Source organism: Saccopteryx bilineata, chromosome 4 (genome assembly GCF_036850765.1).
Source record: "Saccopteryx bilineata isolate mSacBil1 chromosome 4, mSacBil1_pri_phased_curated, whole genome shotgun sequence".
Lineage (NCBI taxonomy): Eukaryota > Metazoa > Chordata > Mammalia > Chiroptera > Emballonuridae > Saccopteryx > Saccopteryx bilineata.
In genome coordinates this window covers 81,947,167-81,962,970 of record NC_089493.1, presented here as the reverse complement: position 1 = coordinate 81,962,970, position 15,804 = coordinate 81,947,167, and the positions used below count along the sequence as shown (strand labels likewise).

At 40.0% G+C, this 15,804-nt stretch overlaps 1 protein-coding gene across 3 annotated transcripts in view; it reads right to left on the bottom strand.

The window, feature by feature from the left end:
* The window catches only part of FSIP1 (fibrous sheath interacting protein 1), a 285,720-nt gene that overhangs the window by 226,934 nt on the left and 42,982 nt on the right, over positions 1 to 15,804 (bottom strand). For all 3 annotated transcript variants that reach the window (XM_066277143.1, XM_066277142.1, XM_066277144.1), the window contains exons 6-9: positions 13,039 to 13,137; positions 10,696 to 10,820; positions 8,581 to 8,691; positions 4,871 to 5,029 (exon numbers count right to left, since the gene is read on the bottom strand). In XM_066277143.1, the coding sequence (XP_066133240.1) occupies positions 4,871 to 5,029; positions 8,581 to 8,691; positions 10,696 to 10,820; positions 13,039 to 13,137 (494 nt within the window). The remainder of the gene's footprint in view (positions 1 to 4,870; positions 5,030 to 8,580; positions 8,692 to 10,695; positions 10,821 to 13,038; positions 13,138 to 15,804) is intronic.

Sequence of the window (15,804 nt, the reverse complement as noted above, 5' to 3'; positions counted from 1 at the left end):
GCTAGAGTGGCTCTGGTCGCAATATGGCGACGCCCAGGATGGGCAGAGCATCGCCCCCTGGTGGGCAGAGTGTCGCCCCTGGTGGGCGTGCCGGGTGAATCCCTGTCGGGCGCATGCGGGAGTCTGTCTGACTGTCTCTCCCCGTTTCCAGCTTCAGAAAAATACAAAAAAAAAAAAAAAAAAATTGCCATAAAGTGAAGAGCCAGGCCAGGGCATCCAGATGAGAACACTGTGATCAGCAAGCTCATTAGGAAAAGGTTTCCCCTCTCTCCCTTTCACAACAACCAGCACTTTCTTCATCTCTGAATCACATTTCTGGAGTCCCTCAAATTATGACTCAGGTACGTTTATCATCCCAGGCTTATATGCCTACCAACTTGGCTCCTTATTGTTGCCATAATCAGGTTAGTCAGAAAGTCTGCATGTTACAACTTGTTTGGGAAACTGTTTATTGAACCAACTTTTAAAAATCTCCAAAGGAGTCTTTTAAATATCATGCCTTCATCAAGTGACTTTTTCTTTCACTGTGCCCCCATACATACACTCTCTCAGCTCTTGTGCTGTGGTAGTTTTTGTTTTACTACATGATCACTCCGCAGCCTGTTCCATGTTTACATCCTCTCCTCCAGTGCCCTACAAGCTGCTTTAAGGTCAGAGGAGAAGCCACATACTAATCTGAATACCTAACAACAATCACCACAGCACCTCTTTTCAAATGAGCCAGCATTCAAAGATGGGCTGATGGCCTGTGCAGAGGCTGGACAAGTAACACAAATCATGCAGCAGGCCTCAGGGCCTGTACTATGGCATGGTGGAGACTGGAGCAAACCAGAGAATCTGTGCTCCATATGAGGCAGCAGCTGCTACTTGGCTCAGTCCTACAGTGGGCCAAGCAAGGATTCAGGCCTAATGTTGCCAGGTTTTCTAATTTTTCAAGAGAAACTAGAAATTTGTATTTTTGTATGAGGTCACTCAATTTTTAAATGTTAGCTGGGAAAAAAATTGTAAACCCTGCCTGACTGGGCGGTGGTGCAGTGGATAGATCGTCAGACTAGGATGTGGAGGAACCTAGGTGCAAAATCCCAAGGTAGCCGGCTTGAGCACGGGCTCATCCAGCTTCAGCATGGGGTTGCTGGCTTGAGAGTGGGATCATAGACATGATCCCATGGTCACTGGCTTGAGCCCAAAGGTCGCTGGCTTGAAACTCAAGGTCACTGGCTTGAGCCCAAGGTCACTGGCTTAAGCAAGGGGTCACTCATTCTGCTGTAGCTGCCTGGTCAAGGCACATACGAAAACACAATCAATGAACAACTAAGGAGCCACAACGAAGAATTGACGCTTCTCATCTCTCTCCCTTCCTGTCTGTCTGTCCCTATGTGTCCGTCTCTGACTCTCTGTTTCTGTCAAAAAAAAAAACATATGTAAACCCTATGTGTAGGCTAAAGGAAACCCACCTGTGAGCCAAATTTGCCCTGCAGGCCACCAGTTTTCAACTTCCTGCACTATAATAGCAGTCTTCTCCTGGGCCTCTGACCCCTTCTGCCTCAGTCCCCAGTTCGTCTTATTCCTTCTGTCCCTCTCATAAATATTGACTTTCTTGATATTGCTTCTGGATGTGCTTTCTCTCTCCTCTGAACCACAGTACTTAGCTTATATCCCTCCATTGTGCTTACCAATGTCGTCTAGTACCTCAGTTACCCACATCTAATCTGTACCTCCCATAAGGAAATAAATTCCTTAAGTCACTTATTTTTTTTTTCTTTTTCTTTTCTGAAGCTGGAAACGGAGAAAGACAGTCAGACATGATCCACCCGGCACGCCCACCAGGGGCGACACTCTGCCCTCCAGGGGGCGATGCTCTGCCCCTCCAGGTGTCGCTCTGCTGCGACCAGAGCCACTCTAGCGCCTGGGGCAGAGGCCAAGGAGCCATCCCCAGCGCCCGGGCCATCCTTGCTCCAATGGATCCTTGGCTGCAGGAAGGGAAGAGAGAGACAGAGAGGAAGGAGGGAGGGGGTGGAGAAGCAAATGGGCGCTTCTCCTATGTGCCCTGGCCGGGAATCAAACCCAGGTCCCCCGCACGCCAGGCCGATGCTCTACCGCTGAGCCAACCGGCCAGGGCCCTTAAGTCACTTATTATTATTATAATCACATCATTGGTAGAATTCTGTGTCAGACACTGTTAAGCACTTTACATATAAGAATACTAAATAATAGTATTATTATTACAATTTTACAGATGAGGAAACTGGAGTTTGGCGTGTTTTTAATTAATTCCCAAGTCCTCAGAAGAGCCAGAACTTGAAATGAGGTTTTATGCCCACAGTTCTGTTTAGCTAACTTATCTATAAGTGCCCCACAACTCCCTACACACAGTGAGTACTTGATTAATACTTATTGGATCAATTGTTGAAAAGCAGACATTTATATTTCACTTAAAAGATACTTTCTTTAAAAGCATGAAGAAAAATTACTGATGAGTTCATGGCTTGCAGAAGGGTTAAAATATAAAAATAACATGACTCTTCATTATGAATATTTGTTCAGCAATAGATTGGAGCCCATTCATCAACTGAATAGATATTCTGGGTTTATCCAAGATACTTTTCAGTATAGTTGTTCAAAAAAAAAAATTCCAATCCAAAAATAATATCCATAAAATAATTTGCCATGTTAGCATTTCTGGCTTGAAAATTCAATGTGCAATTCTGGTTTTAGGTAGAAAAAAGGAAATGCCAAGAGGAAACTGAACAAAAGCTCAAAAAAGATATTCTTTATTTCACATGCAAAAAGCACTAATTATTTCTTTTCAACAACTAGGATGTTATATCCCTGTTTCTGCACCCAATGGGAATCCCAAACACAGTTTCCTCTTTTCCCTCTAAATATATGTTGTTTCACATAAAAATATATGATCTTAGTATATAACTGAGCCATGTACTGGTTTCCTTTTTATTATTTTTTAAATATCCTATCAGAACCATGAATGTAAACTCTGAAAATGTGATTAGATGACAATGACAGAACCTGAACATAGTCATGCTTTATTTAAAGTCCTAATGGCTAAACAAATCTCTAAATTCTCAGTTTCTCCTCCAAGAATACCATTTGACAGCCATGAAAAAGACATTTTTGATCTTTAGGACAATTATTCAGCTTTGAGATCTCAGCTATCCTTGAAATCTAACAATAACAAAAACTCGGCTCTAACACAAAAAGGACAAAGAACATCCCTGAACAACTGTGTTCCCCCGTCGTGGCTTCCTCCTTTAGAGAAATGGCGCCCAGTAACACAACTCAACTAGCAATGTAATTAGTGTCAATGTCCAGGGATACACTTGAGCTGAAAAAGAGATTACAATTCTGTTTTCCAAGAATTCTGATCCCAATCCGGAAATCAGCTGTTCCACTACCCCCACTGCAGCTGTGCAAAGGCCAGAGGCAGCTTTGCCTAACCCTTAGGCACATCCCCTGAAGAAGCTGAGTTGGCTCCATAATGGTTTGTCAGTGAACAAACTCCTTTTGAACATTTTTAGCACTGCTCTTTATCCCTGAGGTGTTTTCAACTGGCCCAAAGCCAAACCTTCAACCTTCAATTGACAGCTTGGAAAAATAATTCATTATAAAGCAGAAGTATTACTTATAGTCTACTGAATATTTAAATCTTTTTAAGAACCAGGAAAACCACATGCATCTAAAATAGTACATAAAATTATTTGGTGCCTGATCAGGCGGTGGCGCAGGGGATAGAGCATTGGCCTGCAACCCTAAGGACCCAGGTTCAAAACCCTGAGGTTGCTGGCTTGAACATGGGCTCACCAGCTTGAGTGTGGGGTCACCAGCTTCAGCATGGGATCTTAGACATGACCCCATGGTCACAGGCTTGAGACCTAAAGTTGGCAGCTTGAGCCCAAGGTTGCTGGCTTGAGCAAGGGGTCACTGGCTCACCTGGAGCCCCCCAGTCAAGGCACATATGAGAAAGCAATAAATGAACAACTAAGGTGCCACAACAAAGAAGTGATCCTTCTGATTTCTCTCCCTGTCTGTCTGTCTGTCCCTGTCTGTTTCTCTCTCTCTCTCTCTCTCTCTCTCACTAAAAAAAAAAAAAAGAAAAAGAAAAAAGAAAGATAATGATTTGCTGAGGTGTTTATAAAATTGGCAGAGGGTTAGTAAAATAACAAAAGATCAGCAATTTTCTCTTCAGGTGAAAACTACCATGCAAACCCAAACTAGATCCCAGGAAGTACTGAAATATAGTGGAGGAAAGAGAATTTTATTTTTCCAAAGCTGCTATTTTTCTCCTGTTTTTCTACACCTTTTATTAGCTTTGTAAAAGAATATTTGAGGGAACTATCAAGAGAGGAAAAACATTTAGTTCAAAACCCTCATAGCAGAGTAATCATCAAGTTAGTGAGCTTCACTGTTTGGTGTTAAATTAAAGGAGCTAGAAGCAAGCGTATGTCAGAATAAGGGACAAGTGGCTGCCATTGCTAATACCTAGAACCAGAGGACTAAAGAGAAACATAGCTCTCAAAGGACTAATGAGTACTATATCAATTTTCTTCCCTTTCCTCTTTCCTGATCATGATCAAGAATTAGAGTTAACCATAAATAATAATATTAAAATAATATTTCCTCAATGACTCCATCCCAGCAAATTCCCCACTGGAAAAATAAATAAATAGATAAAGTAGAAGTCACCAAAGAAAAGTCCACACTGTTATGGAAATTACTATCCCTACAGTTGTAGTCATGAAACAAAAAGCAATCAGGAAGAAACCTCTCTAGTTAACAAGCAGATTTTCAAATGTGAACTAGCTTTAGCACACATACCTACATCTGAACAGTCCATGTACTCCTGAGCTTAATATACCTGGTCATTCTGATTTTCAAGTCTTGGAGGAAAGCGGGACATTTTTGGGGTGGCTGCTGAGAGTTCTTGGAGTTTTGCATCAATTTCAGCAAGCTGCTGATACTGGGTGTCTGCAAGCCTGTACCCTTCTCCTGGGGCCAGCCAGCCACACTGATCACCCTGGAAGGAAACAAGGCCACCAGGTTATTCCCATGCTGCATTTTTTCCAAAACATAATATATCTTTCAGGCTACTACATGGATATTGAGGACTTCACACAAACACATTTAAAAAAAAAAACAAAACCAAAATTTTAAAAAGCACAGAATTAACACTGGCATGGTGAAAGAAACAAATAATCGATGGTTTCATTATCTGCCAACTCTGTGTAAAGCATCTTCATAAACTACACTTTGTGGAGTTTTTGCCCATGGACTAAATCTCTTAGCCTCACAGTCTGGTTCTCATTACAATCCCATTTCTTCACTTTGAAAAGCTGGTTGTGATATGTTAAACAAGGAGAAATCATGGATATGGTATTTTCAAAATTTGTCCCTGTGAAGTAACATAGGGTCTATAAAATCAGTTGTTTGGATTTTATTAGCTTAATTGGACATCTAACTCATTCAGCTAACATTATTGTTTCACAATTGTTAAGTTTGGATCCAGGGCTCCTTTAGACTCCAACCTAACAATAATAGGTTAAGACCCATTCATAACATTCATTCAGAAATCTCATTCTGTGTGCATTACACTGGGTAATTCAATATGAATCTCACAAGTTTCTGCCCTTAAGGAGTTCTCAGTCCCTTGGCGGCAAAGATTTTAACAAAGTGTGAAGCTCACCAGTAAGCCCAGGGCGCTGTGGGAGACAGGAGGGACATCTACCCTCTGTTGGTGGGTCAGGAAGGGACAAAGTGGTTGGAGAAGGCTTCCTGGTTGAAATAATCAAGCTTAACCACATCTTAATAAAAGAAACAACATGTACTTTGAAACTGTAGCTGGTGAGGGCAAGACTGGAGGCAGAAAGCCCGGTTAAGAAGCAAAAGCCAAAATCTAGAACAACAGTGATGAGTGTTGAATTAAGGAATATTTCCTGAGAGTGCAGAACATAAGATAGAGCCCAAAGAAACTTAGGAAGTAGAATTTACAGAATCCAGAAATAATATGATATAAGAATAAAAGGAGGAGGAAGAATCAAAGATAGAAACCAAATTCCTGATTTTGTCAACCAGGGGATGGTGATCGTATGGACCAAACTAGGAAATACAGGTGTAGTAGGTGTGAGAAGGAAAATGATGATGAATTCTGTTTTGGGTCTTTTGATATTTGCACAAATGTCCCTAGGATATCCACAGGGTATGTTAGGTAGTTAAATATATGTCTGAAGTTCAAGAGAGACTTGGGTTGGAAACAAGTATTTTGGACTCACTCATATATCTACAGTGGCTTGAACCTCTGGCCATGTGAATGGGTGAGGTCACACAGGGAAGCATGTAGTACGAGGACAGAAGAATCATGAAGAACACATTTAGAATAAAGGGGCAAGTGGACAGCAAGGAAGCTTAAGAATTTCATACACTTTGGATTTGTGAATCCTACACCAGGAATCAGCCTGTAGGTGGTAACCAGAAGAAATATATGCAAAAAATTATGCAGAAAGACTCATATGTGTCTCTCCCTGAATCGAACGTCCAATCTCCCGCTCTTCTTCAGTGAAACCAAATACTACATGACTGTTAGTGGGAGACAGGTCCTCACCTTCTCCTACCCATGGACATCAAAAAGACAAGCAAATGACCTGGATTTGGCCAATCAGAAGTAAATACCCTGGACCCTAACTCTTGAGGGAGAAAGAGAGATGCGAAGATGTAGGGCAAGTCGGGAAGTGATTACAGGTGACAGAACAGCAGTGAGTACCCAGCCTTGGTAGCAGTGAAGGAGGCAGCCGTGATCTCTCATCTAGCAGGAGTGTCTGGTGACATGGTGCAGCTCCTAAGCAGCCTGCTTCTGAGGAGTTTCCACAGCCATGCTCTGGCTACTTTGATACAAACATGGTTTACAAACCTGGCTCTTCAAACTTTCCATTGAGTCTGCGAACAGCCCAAGTCTCCCAATAAATTCATTTTGTTTGTTTTTTTTAAACCAAAGTCCATCTCTGTCTCTTGCAACCCAGAACACTGACTAACACATTTTTGCCAAGTTATTTACAAAACAGAATATAGGTAAAAAGACTAAATGTCTAAAAATAAAAAAAGAGTGAGTGGATTGCAGTATATGCATACAAGGATATGATATAGCACTAAACATTTTAAATATTCTTATAAGTTGGCATATCAAAGTCATACATAGTTATTTTTAAAATAATATTACTTAGTTACTCACAAATAAGAAACTCTGGTTATATAGTTTTTCCTAAATAAAAGTGACTCAAATTCTGTATGACTTTGAGCCGTGGCCAGTTAGCTCAGTTGGTTAAGAGCATCATCCCAAAACAACAAGGTTGTGGGTTCAATCCCCAATCAGGGCACACATGGGGAGTAACCGACGAGTGCACACTGAGTGGAACAACAAATTAATGCTTCCCTTTCCCTTCCTTCTCTCTCCCTTCCTCTCTTTGTCTAAAAATCAATAACAATTTTTTAAAAAATTAAGCCCTGGCCCTGGCCGGTTGGCTCAGTGGTAGAGCGTCAGCCTGGCGTGCAGAAGTCCCGGGTTCGATTCCCGGGCAGGGCACATAGGAGAAGCGCCCATCTGCTTCTCCACCCCTCCCCCTCTCCTTCCTCTCTGTCTCTCTCTTCCCCTCCCGTAGCCGAGGCTCCATTGGAGCAAAGATGGCCCGGGCACTGGGGATGGCTCTGTGGCCTCTGCCTCAGGCGCTAGAGTGGCTCTGGTTGCAACAGAGCGATGCCCCGGAGGGGCAGAGCATCGCCCCCTGGTGGCCAGAGCGTTGCCCCCTGGTGGGTGTGCCGGGTGGATCCCGGTTGGGCGCATGCGGGAGTCTGACTGTCTCTCCCCATTTCCAGCTTCAGAAAAATACAAAAATACAAAAAAAAAAAAAAAAAATTAAGCCCTGGCCAGATAGCTCAGTTGGTTGGACTGTAGTCTGAAATTGAAGATGTTGCTGGCTAAATCCCTGGTGAGGGCACATTCAAGAATAGCTGACAACTGGAATCCACCTTACAAAATAAAATAATTTACCACTTTAAACTCCAAAAGGGAAAAACACCATCCAGCAGCTCAATCTAGACAAGGTTTACTTGTTTTGTGCTTCTGTATTTGAGCAAGGTCTCTTTTCTGCTCTGATTTTTTAAAGTCAGAGAATATTATCTCATAAATTAAAAAACTATGATGAACTTACACTAATAGGTCAATAGCATGATAAAAATAAATATTAAGACGTGTAGAGGTTGGCCCTGGCCGTTTGGTTCAGCAGACAGAGCATCAGTCCGGCGTGTGGACGTCCTGGGTTCAATCCCCAGTCAGGGCACACAGGAGAAGCGACCATCTGCTTCTCTTCCCCTCTCACAGCTAATAGCTCAGCTGGTTCGAGCATCAGTCCTAGGCACTGAAGATGGCTCATCTGCTTTAAGTATCGACCCCAACAAGGGGTTGCTGGGTGGATTCTGGTCAGGGCACATGCAGGATTCTATCTCTGTATTCCCCTCCTATCACTTAAAAAAAGAAAAGAAAAGACATGTAGGGGTCATTGAACATCAGAGTTTACATACCTCAGAACTGGACAGCCCTGAATCTCTATCATCTAAGTCCTTCAAAAGTTCAACCAGCCTCTTCTTCTCTCTGTCAATCATCACCACTGGTGTTCCTGAATTCTTGGCCAACTAAAGAATGTATTAATGAAAAATATTAAAAATGCAAAGTAATTCATAGTTCAGGGAAATAAAAATGAAGCCTGAGATTTCTACAGTACAGATACACTACGGTAAAATTTGTGAAATTAGGCATTTTTCATCTGCCAGGCTATCTTATTTTCTGTTAAAATTTTGATATAGGTCCATTCTCCAAGCAAAGATATTTCCACTGTAAGCAGACCCCATGTTAACCATTTTAAAGAAGATTTTATTAAAAAAATAAAATAAAACACAAGCAGTTTTCAAAACCCTCTTTATATTATATCAAAGCAAAAACATTTTCTGGGGCATTTGGAAAAAGTCTTTTTTGCCACTTCCTATGTGGCGTGTGTCCACTAAATGAAACTGCTTTTAAATTCCAAGAAAATCATATCAGGAGTTTAAATTAAAATTCAGTTACTATTGTTAAAAGGGTAATGTATGCCAGAGCTGCTGTGTCAGCAAGAACTTGGACATGGGAAAAACTCTACTGCTCTTGGAAAATTAAACAATAAATCAATATACAGTAGGCCAGCACAAAAAGACAGATCAAGCTGGAGAGGTTTCCTTGAGGTCATAGATACATGGAGCAAAGAAAAGTCAAGAATCCCAGAATGCAGTCCTGGCAGGGTCAAGCTGACCCCTGAATGCAGTCTGCATGGAAATAACATGCAGTTGTGGAAAAAAGATCAGGCTTCAGTTGTGAAAAATTATTTAACTCTCTCCTCTTGTCAGTACTTCACATTCACCAAGGCAGTTTTTTAATGACCTAACTGCCTCAGTGGTTTGCCCTGAGCCTTCTGTCTACCGCTGTTACATTTCTTGCTGCAAATGAGTTGATTAACACACTGGTCTAATAAAGGAGCTGCAGCGCCCTATGTTGGTCTGAGTCTGCTTTGAGAACAAAGCCAGTCAGGCTGCAGGGCCCAAGACCAAGGCCAGGCCTCTGAGGCAGGGAGCTGACCCAGGCACAGTGGCAAGGGAAGGACTGCAGGAGGCTCATGGGGTGGGGCCAGGTGGTGATGGGAGGAACAACCAGTTGGTCTCTCCAGCCCTGCCAGGAACATTTTCCATTCAAATTTCTAAATGCACCAGCTACTAATATGAAATTTAAAACCTGGGAAACATGTTCCAAACTCTCATCTAAATGTTTTCAAATTGCAGGAACAAGACTCAATTGCAGGGGAAATACAATAAATGTATTGAGTTGCAGCATTTTTAAAATTTTTATTTCCTGATCTTTAGAGAGAGAGGGAAACATCGATTTGTTGTCCCGCTTATTCATGCATTCATTGGTGGATTCTCGTATGTGCCCTGACCTCGGATCAAACCTGCAACCTTGGTGTATTGAGATTATGCCCTAACCAACTGAGCCACCTGGACAGAACACAGCTAGTATTTCTATAAGGATTAAGATTGGATAGGATTGAATAGAAAATAGTAAAGTACTGGCCCTGGCCGGTTGGCTCGGTGGTAGAGCGTCAGCCTGGAGTTCAGAAGTCCTGGGTTCGATTCCCGGCCAGGGCACACAGGAGAGGCGCCCATCTGCTTCTCCACCCCTCCCCCTCTCCTTCCTCTCTGTCTCTCTCTTCCCCTCCCGCAGCCAAGGCTCCATTGGAGCAAAGATGGCCCAGGCGCTGGGGATGGCTCCATGGCCTCTGCCTCAGGCTTTAGAGTGGCTCTGGTTGCTGCAGAGCGACGCCCAGGATAGGTAGAGCATTGCCCCCTGGTGGGCGTGTCGGGTGGATCCCGGTTGGGCGCATATGGGAGTCTGTCTGACTGTCTCCCCATTTCCAGCTTCAGAAAAGTACAAAAAAAAAAAAAGAAAATAGTAAAGTACTGGTTCATAAAACTTTTCTTTCAGTTATATATGATGTTTAAATTACATATACATGCATCACAGTCAAAAAATATCGAAAGACACTGAAAACAACTATTTCCATTTTCATAACTCATTTAGTCCTCATTCAGGCTTCTAAATTTCTGAGTACATACCTCAATGTTTCGCTTAATAAAATCCTGGCTGTGTTTAGCCTTGAGCTCAATCTTTTCTGTATTTGAGCAAGGTCTCTTTTCTGCTTTGATCAATGACTCATTTCTTTCCACATCACAGGTGAAATCTATAATTTAAAAGGTTCAAAATTTTTCATAAATATAATTGTACATTATTCTATAAATTTACCATAAGTATATATTAAAATATATAAGAAATAAAACACACATATAAGAACTTCTAAATTTCAGATCCAAAAACATCATACATAGAGATTTATTCCTTTTTTTTTTTTAAGTGATAGGAGGGGAAATAGATACAGACTCCCGCATGAGCCCCAACCAGGATCCACCCGGCAACCTCCATCTGAGGCTGATGCTCAAATCAACCAAGCTATCCTCAGCACCTGAGGCCAACTCTCAGACCAACTGATCTATCCTCAGTGCCCGGGGCCAAAGCTCAAACCAATAGAGCCACTGGCTGCAAGAGGGGAAGAGAGAAAGAAGGGGGAGAGAAAGGGGGAAGAGAAGCAGATGGTCATTTCTCCTGTGTGCCCTGACTGGAGACCCAACCCTGAATGTCTACACACCAGGAAGATGCTCTGTCCACTCACTGAGCCAACCAGCCAGGACCAAGATTTATTCTTAAAAAGATAAATGTGCTACATAATTTGCAATGAAGTTCTCATAAAACTTCTGTTATTCATTATCTTGTATCAATCTTCTTGCTATTGATTTCTTTGGAATAATGGGCAATATGAAAAGAACTTTTAAAATATATTTTATTTTAGTCTTTATATAAAACAGAACTTTCCCTAAATACTAGATCCTTTAATAATTTGTCATCACTCTCTCTGAACAATCAACTTTTTGTTCAAACCTGTCTTCTAAGCAAGGTCTGGGCATGTGCCCCCGATGTCTGACATCCATCTGCACACACCACTAGAGCCCACCCTAGTTTGTCAATTTTATCAACCTTTGAATGGAGGCTTAAGTCAACCTATGAGTTGTTCAGACTCTGAGTTCTCAAAACAAGGGTAAGAAAAATACATGTGAACTCTTATTCCCTTTATTAAATATCTTGTTTTCACTGTCGTCATGTTTAAAGTCTTTAAAACAAGATCATGTGGATCCCTCATTAGTGCTTTAAGGCTATGCATAAAGAAGAGTCTTCTTATGTGACAACTGGAATCCACCTTACAAAATAAAATAAATTGCCACTTTAAACTCCAAAAGGGAAAAACCCTAGCCAGCAGCTCAATTCAGACAAGGTTTACTTGTTTTAGAAAAAAGGTTACCTCAATAAAAAAGACTAAGGGTATTTATAGCTAATTATTCAAGAGTCAAAACAAATTTAATAATTAAACAATAAATTTTTATAACAATAGCTGGAAAAAAAACAGAAAAAGAGTAAGACCTCTGAATTTAAATTCTTTTCAAACAAAAAAAATTTGAGTAAAGAAGGTTTTAGTCAAATATAAGTTATAAATTTCTCAACAAATAAATCTGTGCTTGATGACTGGGATTTTATTTTCTAATTAATAATATAATTTAAAAAAATAAACTACCAATAGTTAAAGTAGAAGTTACTTTTTCAGTGAATGGCCTACTTAGATATAAAATACATAATTTTTTTCCATAATACAAGTTGAAAATAGTCTTTTAAGTTGAAATAGGTTCAGTCATTCAGTTGAAGTTTCATATACTCTTAAACAATACAACATTAAAATAACTCAAATGCATCCATGTCTACATTCATAAGAGTTTCTTTAAAATATACTTTTAATAAATTAAAGGACAAAACATTGTACTGTCTGGTCAGAACTGTCTCCCTAGAAATGTCCTCTGCTCCTCTCCATCCGGTGGTGATCCATGGTAGAAGCTGACATGTTCCTATAGTGACTCGAATCCAAGCTGGGTTGGAGGAGTTGGTTGGACCAGGGGTAGCACCAAACCTAGATTGGATCAGTTGGTCACTAAGATTTTAGAACAGTCTCCTTCTCAATGACTATCCACCAAATATGCTCTTGGGAATCAAAGAGCTGTCTACCACCAGGATTCTTTCCATACATTTTCTTTTTTGCTTAAGCTAGGTTTCCTTATTTGTAGCCAGCTCTCCTTTAACTTTTTTTATATAAAATTTCAAACATCTCCCAAAATAGAAAGAATGGCGTAATAAATCCTCAACAACTGACTTCAACAATGATTAACTCATAACCAATCTTATTCATCTAGAACCTCATCTACTCCCATCCACATCAAATCATTTCATCAGAGACTATTTCTGTATACAGCTAGCATTTTCTTGTGACAATATGGAAAACAATCATACAAATTAAAACATACCTTGGTTGACATTCTGTATACGGTTTTCATATTCTTCTGGAGGGAGCTGAGTATGAAACACTGAGGGAAAGGTGTCTTCATGCTCATAGCAAGAAGGATCTATTGATTTTTAAAAATCACTTGTTTAATAGACAAGAAGTAAATAAGAAATTGTGTACATGAACAGTTTAAAGAAAAAGATAACCTCTAATATTCCTTGCAATAGTCCTCAGTCCCCTCTACATACACACTTCTTAAAACAATGTCATTTCCAGGTAGAAATGATGATCACCTTTGTACACATGAGCCACTGAAAGAGCAGAAATCAAGATAGTGGAATAGCATTTCCCAGAATGTCTGTGCACAGGGAGTGGGCAAGGGTGTACTAAAATGTCACATTAATTCTTTGAAGATAATGCGGCCAAATTCCAACATTCATACTCCAGAGGTTACGCACACTAACTTTGTGTTTTTCTTTTTTATTTTAGACTACCAAGGTGAAGATTTCAAATATATGGTCAGTCATTAACATAAAAGACTATTCATGAAAGAGAAAACCTGGGAGACTCTTAGCAAATAGCTTGATTCTCTTGTGATTTTTTAATATAATAGTTTTATTGAGGTATTTAAATACCATAAAATTCACTCTTTAAAATATTAAATTCAGTGGTTTTTAACATATTCAAAGAGTGTGTGATTTATTCTCTTGGGCTAAGAAATTAGGACATTGTGTTTTCAACTTTCTTGTACTAATGTAATTTATGTTCTCCTTCTAGCTAACTTAGACCCTGCATATTTGCAAGAAATTGCTAACCTAAATAAGTAATGCCTTTTTAAAGTCTGTCTCTATGCCTTAATGTGAGAGAATCCGTCATCCTGTGGCATAGAAATGTTTATGCTTCAGAACACACAAGTCTGGAAGATAGTATAGGATCCACCACCTATCTCTGAGACAGATCTGGTTCAAGCACCCCGCTGAGATGATGCATGCAAAAAGAGCAGCACCCGAACACGCAAACATCACCAAATCACCAAATTCAAAATATACAATTTTGGATAATAGAAACAAATATACCGATTTCAATTCGCTAATTTGAAATTCATAATAATGTTGCATCATTGAGATTACATTACAGCTTTAATCCTTATATAACCTTCGATGAGTTAGTCTACCAAATCAATGATATAAGCCTTGGAGGGAAAGGGGTAAGCTATTTAAAATACAAAAGGGCTTAAAATTCTTTTCAAACTTTAACTTTTTTGTATATAATTTTTAATTATCTCATTTTTCTATTACAGTTTGCATTCAACACTATTCTTTATTAGCTTTAGATATATGCACAGTGAATAGAGACTCATATAGGTTACAAAGTGCTCCCTCTGATATCAAGTGCCCACCTGGCACCATAGAGAGTTATTACAATACTGTTAACTATAGTCCCTATGCTGTGCTTACATCCCCCTGCCTATTTTGTAACTACTAATTAGTACTGCTTAATCTCATCACCTATTTCACCCCATCCCCTGGCCTCTATCCCTCCCCTCTGGCCTCCAACAGTTTGTTCTCTGTATTTGTAAGTCTGTTTCAATTTTGTCAAACTTTAGTATTTTTGTAATCACTATTATTAAGGATCTTAAATATTCCTTAAAGCATACTCAACAAGTCAGCAATTTTGCACCATTTTATGATGGGTTTAAGTTAGTTACCTCATATACTTAAATGGTATTACATTTATTTATTTATCTATTTATTTTAGCTAAAGAGAGAGAGAGTTAGAGGGACAGACAGGAAGGGAAAGAGATGAGAGGCATCAACTCATAGTTGCGGCACCTTATTGTTCATTGATTGCTTTCTCATATGTGGCTTGACCTGGGGGCTCCAGCTGACCCAGTGACCCCTTGCTCAAGACAGCGACCTTGGACACAAGCCAGTGACCTTGGACTTCAAGCCAGTGATCTTTGGGCTCAAGCCAGCGACCATAGAGTCATTTCTATGATCCTACGCTCAAGCCAGCTGAGTCCATACTTAAGCTGGAGACCTCTGGGTTTTGAACCTGGGACTTCAGTGTCCCAGGCCAGTGGTCTATCCGCTGTTCCACTACCTGGTCAGATGTAATACTGTACATTTATATCTTATCCCACAGCTCCTTTTTAATCACAGTTTCACTCAATTATACAGTAAAGCACCTATAAAACCACAAAAATAAAAAAAACTTGCAATACTAAAAACCATTATAGCAAGATGCTATTTGAAGATTTTAAACCTAGGGGCTTTTTCTTTTTCTTATGGCTCTTTACCCATAGTCTCTGCATTATCATGCTTCAGATAGAAGGTGGGGACAGCCTAAAACAAAGGCCTCAGAGCTCAGCTTTGGATTTAAAAGTCAACAGTTTTGAAAGTCAAGCACTCAATGTAGGAATTTAACTCCTTGAGAAGAAAAATATAGCATTTTCTGAATTCCAAAAGTCTTCTTTTAGAAAGTTCTTCTAGTTTAAAAAAAAAAAAAGAAAGAAAGGAAAGGAAAAGAAACTAATTAATGTAGAAGAAATGATAGATTTAGAAAATAACCATTTGGTAACCATCATAATAATAACTGATCCAGGTTAGAATCATCAATGGATGATAAAACTAGTGGCTAGAAGTTTGAAGAATACAGGAGAACAGCCTCAGAGTACCTCTTCATGTGGCAACTTACTCAGCACAAAAGGAAAACTAGTAACTACAATGGAGAAATCTGACACACACTTAACTCAATTATCAAAGTTAATATCACCATTAATGGGACA